Source organism: Ambystoma mexicanum, chromosome 3q (assembly GCF_040938575.1).
Source record: "Ambystoma mexicanum isolate Mex_15411 chromosome 3q, UKY_AmexF1_1, whole genome shotgun sequence".
Taxonomy (NCBI): domain Eukaryota; kingdom Metazoa; phylum Chordata; class Amphibia; order Caudata; family Ambystomatidae; genus Ambystoma; species Ambystoma mexicanum.
This window is the reverse complement of record NC_090926.1, coordinates 676,620,996-676,645,470: the sequence shown is the minus strand read 5'-3', so window position 1 is coordinate 676,645,470 and position 24,475 is coordinate 676,620,996. Positions and strand designations below refer to the sequence as shown.

Sequence of the window (24,475 nt, the reverse complement as noted above, 5' to 3'; positions counted from 1 at the left end):
CTTAAAGGTCATTTCTGTTGGTCATGTTATCTGTAAATCCCATCCTTTCAATCTACTTCTTTGTATATCCTAGCATTTAAATTGACAACCAGACCTGTTTACTTGGTGGGCCCAGCCCCAAAGGTCTTGAGATCAAAGTTTCAACTCGGAGAAAGAAACAAATTGCAGTTCACAATTTTGAAAGGCTAGCATATTGCATTTACCCACTGTGTACATGTGACTTTCAATACTGCACCAGGGTCTGTTGTTCACAATATAATCTTTCTTTATATACTGTAGAATCTGAAATAAGTTCACTCTTGGTATTCTTCATACACAAAGATGCCACAGTTACATAAGAAACCAGTGTTCATTTAAGCAAAAATGAAATAGACCTTTCCTTATAAATGTTATTTTTTATCTGCTGTAATTGAGTCTCTTTATTCCTGAAAACGCAGTCTGTCATTTGACTTTACTTTCCCAATGTAAGGTAGTATTCCTCCTTTTTAGCCACCAGCTGCACAGTGTTTCAAATGTATGTATTCTTTCCATGTGCACTGTTACAGTTTTGAATCTGTCAAAGTGAGTATTTACACAAAGTCAACATCTGCAGTGCCCCATGTCCTTTGGCACCCATTTGACACAGTTAACAATATTCCAGTTCCAAGTTGCACTTTCTTCCGCTGAGTGCCTGTACATTATAAAAAAATTGAGGGAGGCCCCTTCTCGCTCATTCACTAGGCCTCATGTTGAAATCACTGTTTTGTACTAGCTTTTATATTTCAATGTAATTCCAAACTGAGCCGGCTTCACTCTCACAGTGGGGCCTAGCAGGGCCTCTCCATCTCTGTTGCCCTGGGGCCATCTTTTTACCCCACAACCACCAGGTGTTTCAACAAGCTGGACTTGAGCCGCTGGTGTTGGGTGGGGTTTTAGGGTGATACCTTTTGGCACATGGCTGCATGCTGAGGTGTGGGCCCCGAATGTGTGTGTCTGGGCTACCGTTGGGATTAGCTGTTAGCATCTGTTATTGAGATTCATGGCTGGGTGAATGGTGGATTATGTTGATCCATAAGTCACCCCATTAATTGTTCTTAATTTTCGTGAATAGGCCACTTATTCTTTTTGTCACTGACATAGTGAGTACTGTTCATTGTAGCACAGTAGAAGGAGGGAAAGAATAGCAAAAGCCACGATTTCACTCTTTTAAGCCTTTTTGCTAAATGTCAATTTTTATGCCCTCACTATGCAACAATAATAACAGCAGGTGTGTACTGAATATCAGAACACAGCAGAGCGTGCCCTGTTTTATAATGCCTCTTTATCTGTCTCAGACGATCCCCTGATACCCATCTCCCGCACATAAACTACTGGTGTTGCTTAAAGTTAGAAACCAACACCACTGAAATGTATTTTATTAATAATGGTCAATCCTGCTGTCTGGAACCTAGAACTACATATTTACTATGTTTTTTTCACATGTATCCATTTTGAACTCTGTTGTGCTGAATTCATTTCACTGGGGTATTTAAACCTACTCATCTCTGACGTGAAGGTTCTCCTTTCAGCTTTCTAATTTTGAGATCACTGCAGAAGGGTAGCTGTTTATATCGGTGCTGGAAATGGGAATTATTTATTGTGGGATCTCACATTGGGTGTTGCGAGATTACGTGGGGGAAGGGGTTGGTTTGTTTGCACTCCTCCTAAACACTTGCCTCCCAGAAGGTTTAGCGTGAGCACCTAGAAAATCATCCTACAGAGGAGGGTGCTTCCGATAACGTTGCTGGCAATGCATAAAGGATGCAAACCTTTTAAAGCTAAAATGTTGTTTTAAAATATTCCCTGGAGTGTACAGTCCTAATGAGTGCCATTGCGGGCATCATGATCAGAAAGTCGTGTGGATTTGAATACTGGCTTTGCCACTTTCAAAAACAGTCTAAAGACAGTAAGCACTGCTTGGAATTGTTCACCGACCGCTGGGACAAGAGGTTTTCCCAGATCAAGGGAGACATTTTTCTGCAGATCCAGGAAATCCTCCAGTTTATCGCGAATGTGGGAATTACTTACTGATAATCTTCATTACTCCTCGTCCTTCTCTTCCTTCTCACAGTACTTACTTGTAGATCATCTATCTCTGCTCAGAAACTCTGCTTTTATTTGTATCTCCTCCTTGCCCCACCCCTCCTTATGGTTGTAACCTCTCACTGGCACGAAAGCCCTCAGTTAAGTATAACCATATCTTGGCCTGTTTCAACCATGTTGGGTGGTAGCACGCAAGTACTGTGACAAGGAACAGGACTAGGCGTAATGAATACTACCAGTAAATAAAACCCACATTGCCTCCACGTCCCTCTTACTCGTCCCAGTACTTACTTGTGAGATATACCAACTTCATGTGAAGAATTGGCCCAATGAAACACACGGACTGGTGATGCCTTACGCACCGCCCATCACCACTTTATTAGCAGTGTATGTCTTCAAGAACATGAGCATTCAAAGGATGACCGCTCTAAAAATTTCAGTCCCAAAAGCACCAGACCCCCATGCCTGTGCAAATTGAAGTGATGATGCTTTATTAAAGTATTTGAAACTGCCCACGTGGCGGCTCTGCAAAAATCCTGAGTTGGCACTCCCTGGACATCTGCCCAAGAAGCGGACCCTGCTCTGGTAGACTATTCCTGATCTGAATCTGAACCTCATGACTGGTATGCGATGGGCGTGAATTCCCTCAACCAACGCCTAACTATGGCTTTCTCACCCACACGTGCCCTTCCAAAAGACACAGAAAATCTATCAAAACTTTCTAAAGGCCTGCAAACTTTCTAGATCAATCAGAACTGTCCTTCAAATATATACATGGCTCCAAACCAATTCTTCCAGGGAGGCAGGATAAGAAAGACTTGCATGAACACCCCCTGAGAGATGTGAAAATTGGCAACCACTTTTGGTAAGCAAAGCGCACCAAATCTAAGGTAGAGGTCATCCGCCTGAACAATTAGATAGGGAGGTTCGCACTTACGGCTCAGCATTTCAAAGGAATGTCACCCTGAGGTTCAAAAGGATTGAACTGCAATGCCTTTAACATGAGTAGGAGATCCCATAGGGCCGCCCTGAAACCTCCACTGGTGTAGCAAGGGAAAACCATTTTTATACAGCTTTTCATCAAAGTACAGTCGTCAGAAGGGCCTCCCCCTTGTTTTCTTCAAAAAGCTGATTGAAGGCAACTGAACCCTCAAGGTAGAGACTGCAAGACCCCATATGACCATCTACCTCCATATCTTTACCACTGTCACAGACCATGTACGGGGATCCCTTTTGACATGGATCGGTGTTCCTGCTCGGTTCAGAGAGCTGTTTCCTTGAGGACCACCTGCGGTGCTTCTGTGCCAGGGAGCTCTTGGAGTGACCGCGCCGGAAGCAATGCAGCGGCATGGCGCTGCCATCGAATGGTGTCCGAGCACCACACTGGTAGCTAAGCAGCAGTGTGGTTTGTGATATGCTCTCCTGGAGTCCCCTCGCCCTGCAGGGGCACTGGGGCCCTCTAACCAGGGAGGTAACTCTAATCCCTGCAGCGGGATACCGCCACCGGTAATCTATATATAATATGTTGCCCCTCCAAGCCCAACAAGGACAGTGAGAAGAGGCCAGCTTGTGCTGGAAGTCCCTGCCAGATCCAGGACCATTTTTTTAATTGAGGGATGTTGGGCTAGTGAGAGGTATTTACCTCAGGAAGGGGTGGGGACAAGGAGAGAAAAATAAAACACAGAAGAGGGGTTCATGCGGAGAGGTAGATGATCTCACAGTTAGGTACTGGAACGAGGAAGAGGGACGTGGAGTTAATGAATGCTGCGAGTGTATGCTGCTCCTCTGGGGAGCCCTGCTGGGAACCATGATGGAACCAAGATTCGCATAATACCAGTCAACACACATTTGAATGATGATAGGGGAGACACACTTTCCGCAGTGAGTTCCCTCTCATTTAATTAAACTGAACTCTGAAGTGGTTCCCATTTACAAATGCCCATGAGACTGACCCAACCATTACAAGCTTTCTGCTCCATAGAACTTGCTAGATGGCATTTGCAACTTTCAAAAATAATGTTTGTAGTGCAGTTTTTCAAAATCAAGTATTTTGTGACCTTTTACCCAAAAATTCATCAATGCTATAAAGTTACATCACTCAATTTAATATTGAATTGGTGTTGGTGTTTCCTTGTTTGACGCATACGTTGCACAACATGTTTCGGTCTTAACCACCCTTCCTCTGATGAACAGATCTACAGAAGTTACTTCATCAAACACGTTATGAGGGCCCTAGTTCTGCCTTTGCGTCATTCGCAGATAAACTCTCTTTTAAATCTCGACCCATTCACGCCAGAATGAAAAGCATCTGTTTAAAATTATAAGGCTTTATTATTCACAAACCGTGTAGTTCAATTTTGTTCGCGTTTAAAGTGTCAGATGTGTGTGTTTCGCAGTCACAAACGTTTGTCCTTGCTGCTAGCTGATGCATTATTTGGCAAGAGGCGACACGTGCTTCGTGAATGCGCCATTGTTTACTGCCTGCTGTTCTCTTCAGTGTTTGCTTACAGTAGCGTTGTTTCCGATTCTGCTGACACACCCTCTTGCCTTTTCGACAGGTTGAACCCATGAGTCCTGAGGGAGGTCACGGAGGAACGCAACCCGGTGGGCAGCCCTCGAGTGGCCAGAGCTTTGTCCAGGAGCACTTCCAGGCACAGTACAGGTAAATGACGTCCACTGGCGGCGCAGCGCTCATAACCATTGCGGCTGACGCAGGGACCCTTGACCTTTTGTGATCTCTTGGCATGCTTCACTTCGCCTCAGGTGATCTTAGACCGGATGCCAAACAGAACGCTAGACACACATCTGCTCGTGAACAGATTTTTAATTATGTGGGCCACAATGGGCTCCCAGGAGTGGCGCAGAGTGATAATACTGTTAGCATAATTACTGCCTGTTTATGTAGGGTGGCATTGTGAAAGTCTCAAAGTGCTGTAAATAACAGATGTTGCTGTTACCTAACTGAGGCGCACTCATTTATCGGCCTCGAAAGGATACGAGGTGCTATTTAAAGCGATGTGTGTTTACAAGCATCCGATTAAAGGAAACCATTCTGACTAGCTCTCTGGTATTTTGGAGGTTCTGTTTTCCTCTCCCTCCCACCCTGCCTTTGTTTTGCTGCGGTGTTTTGTAAGAGGTGTGTGTGCAGATGATTCCCTGGAGAGCCTAGCACAGGCTTAAGAAGGCCTTATCTTCACATCACTAGTACCCAGGGCCGGCCTTATGGCAGGGCCATCCACGCGACCGCCCAGGGAGCCATTAGTCCTCCCCCACGCCAGTTTAAGGAGTTTTTCAAGGTCTCCTTGAGCTGACGTGGCTAGAGAAGGCGCAGCAGGCACCCTATTCAAATTAAATGCACCCTGCTCTCGGATGCAGGGCTCATTTAATAACAGTAGGGAGCTGATGCTTTCGCATCGGCGCCTATTAAAACATGTGCTCCCCGCCCCGCACATGAGGACGGGAGGGGATGGAAGGGGCGCGGGTGCCTCCGCCGTTAAGGCAGCCCTGCTAGAACCCCTAAACGAAAATCACAGCAGGAGGGCTTTAGCTAGAGCAGGCACAAGGCGCGGCACTGTGTTGCCTATTCAATAATTAAACCAACCCTTTCTTAGGCATGACCTTCATCCCACCCAGGGTGTTTGTGGTGGTCCGCAGCATCGGTGGTGCACTAATGCACGCACTTTTTTGCTGCTGTCTGAACATTACCTTTTCGCCTTTGCAGCATTACCCCCCTTTGCGCGAGTTCTCAGCCAATCAGAAGCGGAGAATTTGGGCTGCATACTTCCACCATACTCTGTTATGTACTTGCATCACTGGATGAATTGATGCACGTGTGCGCATCGTTTCCACTCGCCAACCTACAGCGCTAAAAGAACGTTTCCAAACTTACTGCCACCATGCCCTGTCTCCCTCCAGAACACCTCCACCCTTCTTCCATGACTGGCTGCCATGGAATGGGTAAAGGGTCTCCATAGAGATATAAATGTCATATCATAACTCCCATTCAAATATTGCACCTGGGCTATCCTGAGTTGCGTAATAATTTTTTTGATAAGACTGTTCACGCTGCATCACATCAAAGATAAACTTTTTTGAAATGCCCCATCAGGGCACTACTAATTTTTGTGGGATGGTAATGGCCTTGGGGCCAGGTCACAGTAGGATGGTAATGGCTTGCTGCTCCCATGCTACTACACTCTGCCCACTGCCTTGGGGTCAAGAACCATTGACAGCCTTGTTCTGCCCGGCCCTACTCATTATTTTATATACTTACTGCCAATCTTCACTACTCCATGTCTTCCTCATCACAGTTGTTCACTTATGAGCATTGAGGACAGACCTCCATCAGCCAAACTGTTCTGGCCCTCCTCTCATGTATGACTGCCCCCTTCCCTGGCTCCACCGGGTTGGGCCCATAACATCCTGCCCCTCCCCTTGAGCTTCCTGAGTTGTAATGATCTTTTTCACACAGGTTGTTCTTCAGCAAGGTATATTCAGCAGCACAGCAATCGGCCTCCTCTCAGTCCCATTCACTCTCCATTCTCATTCTCGCCTTGCATTCCATTCCATTCTGGCTGCCTGCAGAATACGTGAAAATACCGTGCACTTCCAGTAATTCAGTCCATCCGTCGGGGGCTGGGAGGGAAGGAGACTGGGACCATGAAGACCTGGACTTGGAGTAATAAAGATTACCAGTAAGACATTGGGGAATTCCCTCCTCGTTCCCAGTCATTCACTTATGAGGACGTACCCAGCCAGACTGAACTATGCATCAACAGAAAAACTGCAAACATAACTTTATTAGACAGAAGAAAAAAAACATTCATGAGTGAGCTCTGCCCAGCACTGCAGTAGATTAGGAATCCCCGGCCTCTCCTCTGGACTGCTGAACAAAAGTGGAAGGGGACACACAAGTTGCTGCCCTGGAGATCTCTGCCAGGCATACACCCTTGAATGAGCCCAGGAGGTTGCCACCCCTCTAGTGGACTGACCCTGGGGGGGGGCAATGGGACCCCCCTGGGCCTCATAAGCCCACCACAATAGCCTCCTGAAACCACCGGCGGGTGCATGCCACTAAAGACCTAACCCCTGCATGGTATGGACCAAACGTCACAAGCAGGGAGTCAAATACACAGAACCCAGCACACGTACCCAGGTAAATACGAACTTCCTACCTACATCCAGCAGATGCAGTGTCACGCCATCTGTGTCAAAAAGAGAAGGAATATTGACTCTTGGGAGGAGTGAAATACTGAATCGGTTTTAGGGTGAAAAGGGGGAAGCCTGAAGATCCAATCAGATTGCTCAAATTGCAAATACAGAGTCCTACAGGTAAGGGCACCCAACTCCCCTAGTCTATGGAATGAGGTTACTACCTACAGAAAAAACACTTTGAATGTAAGCCACCCGAGGGAGACAGTCCTTAGAGCTTCAAAGGGGGCCCCCTCCCAATCATGCCAGCACTGTGGGCGGATCCCATGGTGGCAACCCTCGACTCCTTGGTGGGTGCTCCTTCAATAAGGATTGATAAAGCCTGAAAGCATAAGGCTCCACTGCACCTGTGCTGTCCCAAGGTTCCCAGACTACCCTGGTAACGCCCAGCTGAGCCCATGCGATGAAACTACTAAACCTAGTGTAAAAGCTCATTAGCGGGTGGCATGACAGGGGAGACGGGAGAGACTTCAGACAGCATTTAGAGAAAGAACACCAGTGCCTGTCATAAACCTTGAGGGTAGAGTTTACAAGCTCCCTGAAGCAACCCTGCCACCTTTGGGGAAATACCCTTGGCAAATAACCCTTCCCATTAAGTTTCCAGACAACGATGTAGATTTCTGATGCTCATAGGCAGGCTCTGACACAGCAGTGGGGACGGGCCCAAGGGAAAAACCCAAGGAGGGCTGACTGCCATCTGAATGACCAGTGCAAACCATGACTTCCTCTTCTGCAATGACTGGACCACCAGCACCTGTGCCTCCTCCTTTTGCACTTTTGCATGGGGGAAAGATATACAAGATATACAACAGTTTTGTGCCACACAATAGATCTAGCATCCCAACTCGAGGCCAGTGGATCCCTGGGAATTTTGCTTTTGACGCCATTATGGCAATCCAGTCACTTCTCACCGGCACCCAATTCAGCATGATGCTATTCCAAGCTTCCTGACCACAAGGCATTTCTTTCTTTCTTCTGCGACGATCGCTGCTATGCAGGTAAACCCAGTTGGGCTCTGTCTGAATTTTTCTTCGCTCGTTTATGTTGGAGAATTTTTAACAACAGCCAACTCCTATATTGTCTTTTGTTTGGGCTGTGCCCAACTATTTGTTTTTGCTGCATTTGCCAACACAGCAGCCCTGTGGGGCTGGTGAATCTCGTGTGGCCAAACCTCTTCTTCATGGCCGACGCCATATCACCCAGAGGAGTATGATGTATCTTGCCTCCTGCAAGATGTACCCTGGGCCAGTGATGTACAAGGAGCAGGAACCAGGCTGACCCAGGTAAGTGGAAAAGGAACATGTCTACAGGCCTCCACCCTGGTTCCCTGCCCAGCTCCAAGTCCCAACCCTCATTTCCTGGAACACTCAGGTGCCCCAACACTCTGAGCTCCACCTGAGCATTCCACCAGGCCCCTGCACTCACACCTACCATCAATCGCAACATCTAGGATACTACACATCTCCCCCCCCTTAAACAACCACAAGAAAACGTAACAACCCCACAATCATGCTAGGACTACAAACATAAACTACTACTACAACTCCTTCTACTCTGACCTGCCACACCAGGGTCTCAGTGCTGCCACCACCAAGCACAAACCTTGCCACAAAGGAAAAACAAAACCAAACTACAAACAAAGACCCTCCTAATCTAAAACATCCCCCGCCAGGACTGCCACCCCTGACCTCGGGTCTGCGACATCTGAGCACAAACCAAACGCCCCAAGGTGAGGCAAACTAACCTACCAAAAATAGTGTAGCCATGATCTTGTAAACTTACACAATGGCCAAAACAAATTGTCCTAAACCTGCCAACAATAATTCCATACACACAAACATTTACCCACGTGCAGTGCAAACTCCAAAATTTGCAAAACCCAAATCCGTCACACCGCAAAAGATGGAAAAAATCTGTGTTGTGATCTGAAAACTCTGAATCAACATATTAAGCAATTTCAACAGAACAAACAATCCAGTTAAACCCATGCCAGTGTGTGGACCTACCTGATGCAAAATGATCACAACTCCACAACAATAACAACCACTCGCCTACAATCTGTGTGCCCTCCACCACAATTAAAAACCAAAATTAACTGGCATGCATAAAATACTAATACTACTTCCCAAATGCATTGCCTAGCACTACAGAAAAACTTAGGAGAATAAACATTGCTCCTAACAAAAACTCAAACCTCAACATAGAGGAAAAATTGTCATGCGGTAACCCACAATGCACACAAAACTACTACTCTGAGGGCCTCTATCGCCAGATTTCATATGTACAACCTGCGATGAAAAATAATTACAAACCACAAATTGGGCCCCTTGCCCTTGTGTCAACCACTACTACTTGACTCAGTTAAAATACTGGAGCACTCCTTCTTGAGTGTCCAACCTCCTCCATAAACTTGGTTCCATGTCTTAAAATCGTGACAAAAATGGCCATGTTTACAAAATATTGCGGTATAAATGCTGTGGTTTTGCCGCCACAATCATGTAAAGGATGCAGGAGACACCCTCTCAACCCCCGGACCCATAATACCATTTAAGGAGAGTAGGGGGACACCCCTGCAACCCCTGCTCCCCTTAAAAGGTATAATGGGGTACACCTTTGCCAGGTCAAACCACATAATTTTTGCCGTGATTTATTTTACCGGTGACATTTTTGCCACGATTTTATTACCTGATACTTTTATTTACCCCATTTTATTACCTCATAAACTTGGGGGTCCTACTGAAGGTTTTCCTACATCGGCAAACACACCTGGCCAGTGTGTGTAAACCAAACCCCACAACAACCATGCAACATGCATACAACTTTTAATTACATACTCCTTATTTGCACAACTACTACACTACAAACGTGTACACTCCCACACATCAACATCCACAAACGTGCAACACCCACACGCACTCCACTACAAGACATATATGCTACCTCTTACGCACTTACTACAACTACACACCTGCTACCTACTGTGCGCACCCTTGTGTCACATACCCATAACTCCACTTGTGCACACACACGCAAACTTCAAACCACTGTCCATACTACAACACATACAAAACACACATATAAAATTTGCATTTCCCAAAGTGTACAATCCATTAAGCATAAAATGATCAAATACCCCCAAAAATGCATTATGTACATTTTCTCCATTGATTTGAGCATTCCTGCATCTCAAATTTTAAACTCTGTGGACTGTACTTCAATTTCATTTAAATATACAGCTTCATTATTCAAACATGCTTCAACGTGTTTCAAAAGTCCTTTGCATCTTCAGTAAAAACTCATTATCTTAAAGTATTCTTCAATGTTTCTCCAACATTTATGTGCATTCCGAATAAAATAGGATACATTGTGCCAAACTATGTCTCCCAATTAAAAATGCTCCACTCCCCCATTGTACACATAAAAATCATCCATACACAATTGTATTTACATCCCCAAAGCTTCATTTCGCCTCCAAGAATCTGCACATGCTGCATAAAGTCAAATGCAGGCCCCTGCACTCACACATACCATGAATCACAACATCCAGGATACTACAGAGTACCTCACCAGTTTGCTCTGTATTTGCAATGATTGGCCAGCTGTGGTCGATTTAAGACCAATCAGGGAGCCGGCAGGCTGAGCTGTCCCTCTGCCCAGGCCCACCACTAAGGTCCTTGTCTTGCCCTGTCCGAGCCTTCCGCCTGCTTGTCGACACAAACTCCACTCTATTTCAATTGAGTTACACCTGTATAAAACTGCCTGTCAGTTTGTTAGACCTCTTTGCCTTACCTTGATTTTCATGCTGATGTTCTCCTTATTGGAGGCTGTGCCCCCATAATCATTAATTGTTCTTGCTCATTGCAGCCTTCTGTAACCTAGACCCTACCCAATGTTCACTCATCTCATTTGTGCAAACACTGTGCACAACACTCGCTCTCTCTCGAGTAACTTTATGCCTCGCTACGCCTTTATCTTAAATGCCAACATTTGTTGCCCTGTATTCTCAGACTGTATGCTCTGATCTGTGCAGCACCTGAAACTTGCCTCTTTTTGTGTTTCATACCTGTGCATTGATTGTTTCATCTGCATTTTAGCGCTCATCCTGCCGGGTACCTAAAATTCTACTTCCTTGTGCGTATCCTGTCAAAGCACCTCCTTCATCTGGCCTGCTAGGCCGCCTACTAGGTTTATTTGTGCACTGTGCAACCCCCCTGTCTGTCTTGCTCACTCCCCCTTCCCCTGCCACTCAGATGGTGCTCTCCATCTCCCCTATCTATTCTAACTGCTACTCCATCACCTGTCCTGTCCCATCCTATCTCTCTCACAAAGTCTGGAAGAAAAAAAGCTTTAAAAAGAGCCCTCCTGTCCTCTAAACCAAGTCTACCTATCACTGACCTCCTACGTCAATGCTACTTCCATGTAGACTATAACAGAAATCCTATTCTTTGTCCCCTCCCTGGACCTATGTACTCCCCACATGGTCTCTACTCTCTCCCCTTTCTCCTCTTCACCCATTAATGGTGATACCAGATGGGAAGTACTCTTGGCATACTTCTCGTCCTCTAGGTGCATCATTAACATCCATCACAACAGCACTATCATGGCCCAAGGTTCTCAACCTACTCTTCTCCTTCTTACCACTGTCCACCCTCTCTCATTAACTTCCTCCCTCCTCCTGCTACTCCCCCTTCCTCCTCTCTAACCTCTCCACCACCACTGATGGGAGTACCACACCCCTGTACCATTCTGAAAAACTTTCAAAGGTGGTAATGAGCTTCCCTTAGCTAATTTGAGCGCTTGTTCTGCTGTCAAACACCCCTCTGTCGTCTGTCTCCTTCTTGAATACTTTAACATCCTTGCCCTTACTGAGGTGTGGTTTAATGCCAACTCTGTCACTGCTCTTGAGACTCTCCTTCCTGAGGGCTACAAACTCCTCCCCAAACCCCGGCCCAACTGGTCCGAGGTGGAGTGGCCCTGATTTTCCTTGAGTGGGTTCCTGCTTATATCATACCTACTCAATCCTACACCTCTTTTGAATGCCTCATCTGCAGGCTTGGTGTGTCTCGTACTCTCTCTCTCACCCTTACTATCATCTACAGGCCCCCAGACCCCACCCCGCTTTTCCTCTCTGAATGGGCTGCCCTCACCTCCTCCTTCTTGACCTATACTTCCCCTCCTCTGTGACTTCAATATCCACCTCGACTCTCCTGAATCAGTCGGTTCATAGTGATAATATCGAATAAAAAAATCTCAAAAACAAAAATCTCGAAAACAAAAGGCCGAAAAAAAAAATATCGAATTTTTTTTTCAATGCGTTTTTTTAAAAAATGGGGGGGATCCCCCCCAACCCCTTTTTTTTCATTTTTTTTTTATTTTACCCCTTTTTTTTACTTTCCTGACCCCAAAAACATATATAAATAAATAAAAAATTTGATATTTTTTTTTTTTCGAGATTTTTGTTTCGTGCTTTTTGTCATTCGAGATTTTGTTTTCGAGATTTTGACTGACCACCGAATCAGTCACTTCATGGTTCTGTGACTTCTGTGACTGCCTCACACTTCATATTCTTCCTTCCAATCCGACACACTCTTCCGGACACAATCTGGATGCCTTAATCTCTGGAGACATTCCTATCTCTAACCCGGTCATCACCCAACCCCCTCCTGGTGTGACCACTCTCTCCTTCCCTCCCAATTGGGTCCCCTTGGCCCTCTGTCCGAGCTGCCTCCCGCACTGCCAGCCTCCTTCGCCGTCATTCAACTGATGAAGCGAGTGTCCATCGCTGCTTTTGCCTTCACTTTCATCCCCCCTCCTACCTTTGCTTCTGACTCTCCCTCTGACTCTGTCCTCGCTAACCTTCATCTCTCCATCTCTAACACTCTTGACATCCTTGCACCTGTCATGAGGATCTGCCTGGAGCCAGCCTCCAGGTATAACAGCTGGTTTGACTCCGATCTAGCTTCTCTGAAACGTAAGTGCAGAGTTGCTGAACGGAAGCAGCAGACCTCAGGTTTATCCTCTGACAAACTGGCCTGTCAGTTGCTCCAAAGTCAATATTGTTTTTCTTTCTGCTCCAAGAAGAGGGCCCACATCCAAGCCTGCATCTCTGGAATCCCTAACAACACGGCTGAACTCTTGAAAATTTGCAAGGAACTCACCAGTCCAACTGCAGTCTCCACCGCTCTCTGCCCCGCCTTAGCCTCTCATTTCACAACTAACACTCAGGACATCCTGTCATCACTCTTCACCCCCATCTGCAATTCCACCCCCGCTCTCCTGTCTCCCTTGGCACCTCTCCATCCACCCCTCACTGTCCTCCCACCGACCCAAAGCACATGATGTGGTCTCTAAAGTTGTCCACTCTATGAAGGCCTCACCCAAACGGGTGCTCCCTTTCTCTTCTAGAACCATGAAGGACAACATCTCCTCTCACCCCGGCACTTGCTGACTTCTGTAACACTCCTTCACCGCTGGCTCTTTCCCTCTATCCCTCAAGCACTCCCTTGCGCACCCTCTCCCATAAAAGCTGTCTGCTGTCCCCTCCTGTCCAGCTAACTATCACCCTATCTCCACTAACCCCTTCTTGGGTAAACTCTTGGAGAAGTTGATCCTCATCCAAGTGATCCTTCATACTGAACTTGTTGGTTGCTTCCATGACCATCAAACTGGATTCCAGACATCCAGAGGCACGAATATTGCTCTCCTTAGCACCCATGAAGACCTGCTCGCAAAACTTGACTCCAACTCTCCTGCTGTTTTCATTCTCCTCAATCTTTCCTCCGCCTTTTGACATGGTCAACTTTTCTATCCTCATAAAACAGCTCTGTGATAACCTTTGCATCACGGACCGGGCACTGGACTGGCTTCCCCACAAACTGCCCTGTGAGGAATTTGACCATTTGCACTTTAGGGGTGCGCTCGCCTGAGTTTTTGGACATTTTAAAAGAAATGGAATGATGGTAATTGAACATCCAGACAATGTGTGGGGCTAATGTTAGGAAAGATTTCCATTTGATGTGTCATTTTCCCTCCAGTTGTGAACCCCCATCCTAGCCTGACTTTTACCAGTGGAGCCCAGCCTTGTGCTGTACTCTGCTGGGCTTTTGCTCATCTTGTTAAGGGGAAACTGACATGCACTTCAGACTGTCAGTACTGGGAGACTTTGTTTCCCTTACTCTCTCACTTTGTTGCCATTTCTTGGCAACATTTTATCAGTGCACAATGTACCTTCCAGTACAGTGCGCTGGGATCTCTTTTTAATTTTTTATGCCCTAGGCACCCTCGAAGGATTTTTGGTGAATGTACAAGTGTGGAGCTGTCTAGTTCCAATACACATCCTGGGTTGCAGGATGCCTGGTATGCTGGAATGACTGGGACCACCGTTGTCCGTGATTGGCCCACGTCTGAAATGGTTGAATGTGAGCAGATCACCTATTGGTTGCTCTTCATTTGGGTGTGAATGAGAATAAAAGAGAAGGCATTCTAGACCTATTCCCACTCAGTCTTCTAAGTTCACACCGAACTTAGTAAAGGAGCCAAGTATCCTGAACCAAAGAAACAGATCTGTGGAACCGCTGGTGACCCGCTGGAAGGTTTGGCACCCTGACACTGCTGTTGTCCCATCGGAGCCCCCGATTCTCATCAATCGCAGAAGGTCTGCAAGGGTGCTTTGACCCGTTGGAGTAGTGGGACTAACTACTCTCGGCACCTCCTGCTTGACCTGCAAACGGGACCTTTTGGAAGTGTTCCTGGACCGGCCAGTGATCTGGCCTGCTCTTACGGGACCTTTGATCTGGAATCGCTGCCGTCTTGAGTTTTGCTTGAGACTTTGGGAACCGTAAGCTCTTGGTAGAAGGGACCCTCCCACCGAGCTTCGTACACCTAGCATTCCTAGACCTGGAATTAGGAGAGTCCGCCTGACCCTGAGCCTGCGAGGTACCCATTTTGCCCCGCTGTGGTGACGAGCTTTGTGGGTGCCTTGGTGTTGCCCTCCTGTGCCCTAAAACGACCTCCAGTGCAACTGGCCTGATCCCTTCCCCAGATGCAGAGAAAAGGCCACTGTTCTGCCACAGCCTTCGGTCCCGTAATGCAGCCCCTGAAAGCCAAAGAGACGCACTGCTAGACTCAAACCTGCGAGCGAACTGGACTAGACTGGCAAAGTTTGGTCCGGACTGCGGCAAGGTCCAGTGAGTTCTTGGAACACTTACCGGTGGCCCCTGGAGCATCGATAGACTTTTACGCATGATAGTCCCCCTCCAATGGCCACTCACCTTTGTCTGAACTACCATCCTATGCCCGATTCTAGGAAATAGCTCTGTGCCCTTTTGGAGACCCTCTTCAAATAGTGGAACTCTATTCTTCATTGCCTTACCCCCTTCCTGAGACACTAAAGCCCCTTGAAGAGACCCGTTTTGTAATGTAACGCATGATCGAGTGCTGCCGCACCTAACGTACTTTTGAGCACAAGGCTCCACACTTTGTAGGGATGGGGCTGCCTATTAGGGTTGAGTCTCCTGATGAATTGCCTAACGTATGTTTGCACTGTTTGACCGTTCTGTTCTAGGTTTGCGGATCCTTACTGGTTTAATATTGCTTTAGGTCAATAGTTAATGTATATACTTTCCCTAGTATAAAGTTGTGTTAGAATTGTTAATATTACTGTGGTTTCATCTTGTGTTTGATTTAAAAGGCCTTTAATACTTGTATATGTATTTTTGATATATACGCCTGACTGAGAGTAATTTGTGGTGCCATTTGCTGTGTGTTCTCGTGGGCTTTTGATCACCCTCACCCCTCTTGAGACCTTGTCTTGACCGCAGCCAATGCTACCTTGATTGGTTTGGCTAGTCCAGAAGGTTACCCTGTTCCAAGAAACTAAGCTGGCCTTTTGAACCTCTGCCCACTGGGTCAGAGTTCAGAAATCCATTTTAACAGCTAATCCACACACATATTCTTATGCTCACTGCACAACATACACCTAGAACACAGCCTACAGGCTCTGCCCCCCCGTCATATTTAGTTGGGATATGACAGTGGGGGACAAAGAGTTCATCATGGCATTCCTCCTGCCATGGCCAGCCTAATTAACTAACAAAGGCTGTATGGATCTGTCCGGTCCTTTGTTAGCTCTGCTGGTGGCAGATTCACATACTAATCAGAGTTAATTCAAGCAGGCTCACATAGGGCCTGGCTGTAGGGCTAACAAAGCGAGCAAGCAAGCCCCAACAACCTTTTGATATGCACTATGCTAACCTGAAACAAGCTCCTACCCCTCATTATAAAGGGCAGTGAACTGTTATGTCTTTAACAGCTGTTAACAGCAGAAGGCACAAGTATTTGGTTTGGCGGCAACTGAGTCTGGTCTCGCCGCAACTTCAAGGTAGTCCTGTTGCTTTAATCAAGAAGCACAGTGAGCTCCATTAACTAGCGAGACCCTTTGATCCACAACTGACAGGAAGATGGGTATTACATGTTTTCACCCCTTTACCTTTTCTGTTGCAAAGCAGTCTGGTTATGAACTCATGTATGCAGGAGTTTGTTGGTGGGGATCCAGGATTGGTTCATTAAGGTAGGGTTAGCCTTCACCAATCACTGTGGCCCATTTGGCTATAAAAGAGGGCTGAGCCTCTCTTTTGGGCAGATCATCCGTAGACTGCAAGGAGTAACAAGAAGAACTAAGCATTGGACCCTGGCTGAAGGTACAGTCTGCCTCTCAGCTTCCACCAGTGAAGGAAGGCCAGGATTTCCAAAGAGGGAAGCAAGATCCCTCCCCTAAACCTCTCCATTGGAAATGAGGGAGATACTGAATCCAGAGGGCCCTCCACTAGCTCCAGAACCGGTACCCAACTAGTAGACAGCGTGCCCTGCTCAGCTCGGCAACACGCTTCCTAGGTGGGAAGTGACAGAGTCTCTGAACCAAACTAAGGACAAGGCAGCTGCCTGCCACAGACTCCTCAGATTTGGGCTGTAAGGAAGGCATTGTATCAAAGAAAGACCGACACTAGTGATCACAGTTCAAGGGTGTTTATTGAACTTTGTCAGGGGTGTGACAAGAACGCCTATCTGAACCGAAGATGAGAGCAAGCTACAACCATCAAATATTAATTCAGTCCTGGTGGAGTCTAGTCAAATAAAAAGGGCCTATACTAAAAAAAGAAATGCCAATCCTTACCGCTATGCTACAAAATAGTGTGGGATAATGTTCACAAAAAGAATGAAGTGTTTACAAAATAATAAGTCAGGATGTTCGGCTGTGGGACTCCCTGTCCCACATTTCTAGCACGGGACAAGGCGGGTCACTCAAGGACATCACACTCCTGGGCTTCTCTGGCACAAGGTCACAGTTTCCTTTACCAATATCAGGGCCTTCTGTACCCAAGTCTGTTTTGTGCAAAGTCTCTTGCCTCAGAGGACCTGATGTACCAGGAACAACAAAGAAAGGTTCCTTTCTTAATATTATATTGGGCGATTTACTCTTTACCCTGGATCCTCTCAACCGGGATCCCAAGAGGATACTGTGTCTCACCCTTCAGTGTTCCACTTCCACTCCCTCCATCCAGGTGATCCTCCCGCACTGGTCCACCCCCAGGACTGGATCCAATAGGGATGGCCGTGTTCTGGCCACCTGGATGACAGATCCCCGCAGACTAGCGAGCAAAACACCTTCAGGTTTCTCACAGGGACGTCCGCCTATAGGATGACACAAGCCGAGTGAAGAAGCTAGGAGTAGTACATCGACAAGCATCTACCGACATCCGCCTTTAAGGACATTTCCGAGGCAGTCAAGCCCCTCGAGCTGCAACCGACTGTCCTGCTGACTGTTGTTATGCCGCAGTCGCTAACCCCGTCTGAGATGCCTTGACCAGTGCTTCAAACCCACCCACCAGCACTGAGACATGGATTTGTGACCCGAGCCACCTGTAGGCCAGTCTGCAGCCATCTGTCCAGTTTGCTCGCCGAACTGCCTGCTGCCTGATACCTGCAGCTGTCACCCCGTCTTGAGCTCTGTTGCAGGAGCTGAAAAGCACCCTGGAACCAACTGGACCCTGCCAAGCACCAATAAATTCTACAAGCACAAGGTACATTGTGTTTCTGTCCCCCTGATCCTTCTCCAAGGCCCCTAGTGACATTTTACAACCGATTGCTCCCTTTGTGTTGAAACTAAGCATCCTTGAACTGTTAAGACAAATTATTTTACTGACTACCCTCCTGTCAGCATCCAGAGTGCATCCCCTTTCCTTCTTTCAGACTGCCTGTCTTCTGCATTCCTTTACACGGTGGGTTGTATTTTGTAGTGTGTTAGAACTTTCTGTTGTGATAATAATAAAGTAGATATTTGTATACAACCATGACTGGATAGTCCCTTTTATCATTGGGTAATAATTGTATTTTTTGCTGTGTTGCAACTAACCAACGATCCACAACCATGCAGAGATGTGCCAGCTGTTTACCTCCATGTTGGTTTAAGTTAATTGTAAGTGTAAGTTGATTAGTCACACGCCCTTCCCAGCTGCAACTGGGCCTTTTCCTCCTTCACCTCACTCTCTACCTGCAGTGTTCCCCAGGGCTCTAACCTATTGACGTGGCTCTTCAAGATCTATCTTCCCCCTTCTGGCTCACCTGATCATCTCCTTCTCTGCCCATTTCCAGTGTTATGCTGATGACACACCACTTTCCTTAAAACTTCCCTGTCCTACCATCTCCTCCTCCTCTCTCAACCCTGATTGTGTGACGCTATCTAGGCATGGTGTGCGGCTACCAATCTGCCTCAATACCAGTAAGATGGAGATACCTCTTATTGTGACACGTGCACCCTGGTTCCCTCCTACCCTCTGGCCGCCCTCCTTGGGCCCTCTACCCCATCATCCTGTGAGGCCAAAAACTGTGAGGTCATCTTTGACTCCTCTCTCTCTCCTTCACCCCTCACATCTTGGACCTTGCCAAGAAGGCCCACTTCCAGCTTCACCTCCTTAGAGGCATTCTCCCCTTTTCTCACCTTCCCCCAGAAGCTCAGTGTCTCTAGAGATCTGGTCCACTCTAGGCTGGACTACTGCAATAGCCTCTTCCTAAACCTCCCCTTTTGCTCCCTACGTCCCCTTCAGCTAATTCAGAATAGGGCTGGAAGACTTATCCTTGGCCTCAAGCCCAGGGACTGTATCTCTCCAGCCCTAAACTCTCTCCACTGGCTCCCGGTGGCCACGTGGATCAAATTCTCCAATTTTCTCTCCCTAAATACTTCCTTGCTATAGCCCTCTGCTCCTCTAACTCTGGCTCTCTGCTTTTCAAACGGTTCTCCAAACAGAGTGGGGGGGCAGGTCTCTCTCTTAGGCTGGTGTATCTCTTTGGAACAGCCTCCCTGCCCCTCTCAGACTTGAGCCGGACCTCCTTAAATTCCGAAAACATCTCAAAACTCTGCTTTCCTCTATCTCTTTCGCATCCCTGCTAATCATCCCACTGCCATTGATACTGGTGGCTTGGTCTCTAATGAGCCTCGCAGGTTACCAGGCCCTCTAGCTAGTCGACACCAGCACCCTCCCCGCTTCAGCACTGCCCTTGCAGGCTCACCATCTGGCAGCTGTGCATCCCACCCTTGGGGTTCCTCCGCTCTAGCACTTAGCCAGTTACCTCCACCTTGGCACTTCCCTCCAGGGCTCCCACCAGCACTTGCTCATTCCTTCCTCCCTCCCCCTTCCATTCCTGCATTTCTCTTCACTGCACTTGCATATCCGAATGTCACAAGGCCTAGTAGGACCACAATTGTATATTACTGTTTTTACCACTATTTACTCCACTAGCTTTCTCCTAACTTTTGCCTTGTGGCACCTAGAAACGCCATTTTGTTGTATAGGCACCTAAGAAATGCTCAATAAATAAATAAATCCAAGGGAGACCCCACTGACTGCAAATCTGAGCATGCAGCTCGGGAAGTAGCACACACTCCTGTGAAGACGGGAAGGACCTGCTCAGGAGTCAGCCTGGGCATTGTCTACCCCCAGAATGTAGGATGGTGTTAGAAACCCCAGACGGGCTTCTATCCCTACAGATGTTGACTGTGCCATTTCCGCCAATGAGTGGCACTGGGTCCCTCCTTGACTGTTGATGTAGCACTTTGCTACTATATTGTCTGTGCGAACAGGAATTCGCCGATGGAGTATTCAAGGTGCAAACCCCTGAAGTGCTAGGTCTATGGCTGTCAGCCCCCTCCATTTCAATAAGTGGGTGGCTTCCTCCTGTGACCAACGCCCTTGTAGTGTGTCCTGTTCCAAGGTTGCTCCCCATACAGACAAGCTGTCATCTCTCATTATTGTTAATGGATCCTCCGCGCAAATCAGACAATCCACTGATGTTGATAACACCTCAATGATTCGGCTACCTCAGTTGACATTGAAATCTGTACTTAACACTGCTGTTCCTGCAGATTCCAATGCTGGTGATGGTGAACCAAATGTTTTAGACGCAACCTGGCCCATGAGACCGTGGAGACGTATGCAATGCAGATGCAACCGTTGACGAACCCTTAGAGCTTGGGTAGCCAGAAGGTTTGTCACCCGCACCTTCATCTTCTGACTCCACTGAGGAGGAAGAAAGATCTTGTCCTGGAGAGGTAGAATATTATACCAGAATATTATGCCAATGAAAAACAGGCACTGGGGCAGCACGAGCTGAGACTTTTTGTAATTGATCACCCACCCATGCTTTTCAAGCAGGGTGCACATCACCCTGACTGTGCTGCAAGTTGTGCGGCTGACAGAGAATGAATGAACTAATCGTCTCTATAAGGAGGGCCTGCTATTCCTTGTTCAAGAAGCAGTCCTACCAGGTGGGTGAGCACCGTCGTAAATACCTGTGGGGCTGTTTTTAGCCAAAACATTGGTGCCACAAATTCAAACTGATCCTCCCCTATTTTGATCCGCATAAATGGATGGTGACCTGCGAAAATAGGGACGAGAAAGTATGTGTCTTTTAGGTCTATGAACGCCATAAACTCCCCTGGTCTCAGGATTGTGCAGATGGATTCACCAATTCCATCGAAAAAGTTAGTGGATGTAGTTGTTGAGTTCCTTTAGGTCCAGTACAGGACGGAACTCGCCAGATGGTTTCGGTACTAGAAATAGGATTGAGTAGAAACCTTGATGCCTCCCCCGCAGAGACTTAGACCACTGCTCCTTTATTTACCATATCCTCCACTCCTTGAATCAGCAGCATCCCTTTGCCCGGACAACAGGGAATTGAAGTAGACCTAAGTGTACAGGAACGGTTGTTTCTTGCAAAAGTCCATCTTGTAGTCCTAACTAGGTTGAGGACACATTGATCGGAGATGGAGGCACTCCATTGGTTGTAAAATGCCAACAGCTGACCCCCCCCCACCTGGGTTCTGTCAGGGAGGCTCCATAGTCAGGACGGTGGATGCGTCTTTGGGGTAGTCGAGGATTTGGGAGGAGGTGGGTCTGTGGGCCCTTGCTGGCTTCAAGTACAGCCTCACCCCTATCCCTTCCTCTGGTAGGCCTAGATGCTGCAATGGTTTGGGAAAAACTTGTTGGGAGTCTTCCAGTTCAATGTTTGTCTAGGACGGACAGGTAGCGATAACTTACTGTTGTCTAGGGCTTTGTTCTCTAGCACCTTGAAGCATCTTCTTTGTGCTAGATGGAATTACCAATAATTATCATAGACCAAATAATTGGACTGACCAAAGGAAGATGGTAAAATACTGCTGTAATCTCAATGAAAGAAAGCAGGGAGAAATACAGCTATCAAATAGGTGCTCGATATGTTCACACCTAAGTTTGCTTGCACAGAGTTTATTTACTGTTACATATGTCATTTATGACGTCCTCTCACGTGGCATTTCATAAAAACCTAACGTTGGGCGGGATTTGATATGGGGAACACTCATACTTCGAGAATTATATAAGTGTTAATATCACATTGACTGCCCTGAGCTATTTCTACATACATCACATACTGATTATAGCAGAGAATATGGCAGCGGTGCTAATGACTGCAACATTGTTTATGAAAGTGCGTGGCAGGCCTTTTGATTGGTTGGCAACCCTATCTAACCTTGGCCTCTCAGCTCATTTTAGCAACACGTGAACAGAACGAAACCTAGGTTTTCCAGCTGTGTCAACTTGCTCTCTGTTTTCCCAATTAGTCCATCGTATGTCATCGACCTGATCCTTAGCCAAGGTCTATCGTTTGTAGTTGACCTCCTAATCTACTCACTGTTCTGGGACATTCGAGGGAGTGTGAGCACACCAATATCTTAACTCGGCGCTCTAATGAATAGCCTTTGTTTTGAGCTCTTCATCACGTGTTAGGAGACCACGATTTTGTCCATTTCAGTCTCTCCGTTACTGCTCTTTGATTTAATTGAACAGGGTGCATTACCTTCTCTGGCCTCTAGAGACTTGCTCACTCCACCTCGCAGAGTCTTTTCCTTAGTGATTGTTCATTACTTGGCATCAGCAAATGTCCTTGCACTCCTGCTCTAAGCAAGACTGTCTTCTGCACATGGTCTGTTCATTCGACTCCTTTTGTGCCTTGCATACATCTCTCAAAATAGCTTACTTGACTTCAGGCCAATGCACTCCCTTATTCTGCACATGAAAACAGCTTCTTCATTAATTCTTCAATTTGCAAGCCTAGGCTCGTTTTTGAGGTAGCTGGGTTGATTCTTTAACACGGGCCGTCATCTATTTTCCTCTAAATGCCGTCCTAAACGTTGTGTGTTTTAGCAAGCTTCTATGTGCTTTTTCTACCTTGCGTTACAGCGTATCTACAGTTATTGGTCAACAAGTTACTTCATCTTCTATTTTCATGATAGCTTCATCTTTTGGTTCATGTTTCTCTTAATGCTTCTGTTACATAGTCAATCTTGAGTTTTTTCATATTGTTTCAGTTTAGGAATATATATCTTCATGGCATATTACTGTTGTCAACCTTTTCTTAGTTTGTCCATGATTCCCATATCCGCATTCTGGCACTTCAGCAATGGGCACCCTTCTTGGTAACTTCCGTCCACTGCCTCAAAGTGAGGGTATATTCTGAATGGCTGTCTGAGTGCATATTGTCTTTCATGCAAAGCTGTATGGACATGTCACAATAAACTTGTGCATGAATTCCCAATTGTAGCCCTTTGTCTGCTGCTCCAATGGAACGGTGGTGAAGAGGCAGGGACTAGAGAAGAGGCCTCCACTTGCTCATCTACAGCTTTCTGCAGCAAATCCCCCAACTTTGGTCCTAACAATTTCTGACCTAAAAATGGGAGTCTTGATAGGGATGCCTTTTGGCCTGCATCCACCTTGAGGAATAATAGCCAAAACTGATACAGAGCGCCTTCCATTGCTGCTGATAACACTGCAGATCTGAGTGTGTCACAGACGATGACAGATAACAGCTGGTCCTGTCTCTCCATCATGTAAAGCCATTTGGAGCAATGTGTACCCTCTTCGCTCACTCTCCACATGTCTGTGAAGTCTGCTAGCAGGCTCGGGGTAACATACATAGCATAGGTTGATGCTCTTATTGAATAATGGGTGGATGTACAAGACCTTTTAAATGCAAACTTATAAACTTGATCCTGTCCTCCATGGCTTACCAGTGAATGGATCGGCAAACCCCTGAAATTAGGGTGGACATATTCATTCCAAACACCAATCTGACCGCCACATTTTGTGCCTTCTGCAGCCGATGTTTGTTTGGCAGGAGCCCCGGCCAATAGGTTGTTGGAGTAATCCCATTTAGAATTTACCAGGGCTCCTACCACTGCTGCATGGCCTTTCAGAGGTACATGGGGAAGAGCCTGCCGAGCAGCCGCAGGTTGTAAAAAACGGTCTGCACTTTGGCCCCAATTTGACCTTCACAACTAAGATCACTTTGCCATACACAGCCAAGATGTTTAATCCTAGTGGTGTACTTCAATTTGGATTCCAGAAGAAAGGGGGCGGTGACATCTCTTCTCACCTAATAGGAGTTTTGTTCCATACAGGATGGCATCTGTTTTGTTTGGATTTAGTTGGAGCCAGTTAGTGGACATCCAGCCACTAACTTCCTCCAAACAGCAACACACCCGTGAAAGGGACTCCTCTATATCACTCAGCCTAAGGAACATCTGCATGTGTCTGTGTATGACTGAAAGCAGACCTTATGACTTTGCAGAATATCCATTAGAGGGCGTAGATATAGATTTAATAAAAGTGGTGAA

At 46.7% G+C, this 24,475-nt stretch overlaps 1 protein-coding gene across 1 annotated transcript in view; it reads left to right on the top strand.

The window, feature by feature from the left end:
* Positions 1 to 24,475, top strand: part of USP43 (ubiquitin specific peptidase 43) — a 1,531,566-nt gene that overhangs the window by 490,475 nt on the left and 1,016,616 nt on the right. Inside the window, exon 3 of the mRNA XM_069654572.1 lies at positions 4,620 to 4,723. Within this exon, the coding sequence (XP_069510673.1) occupies positions 4,620 to 4,723 (104 nt within the window). The remainder of the gene's footprint in view (positions 1 to 4,619; positions 4,724 to 24,475) is intronic.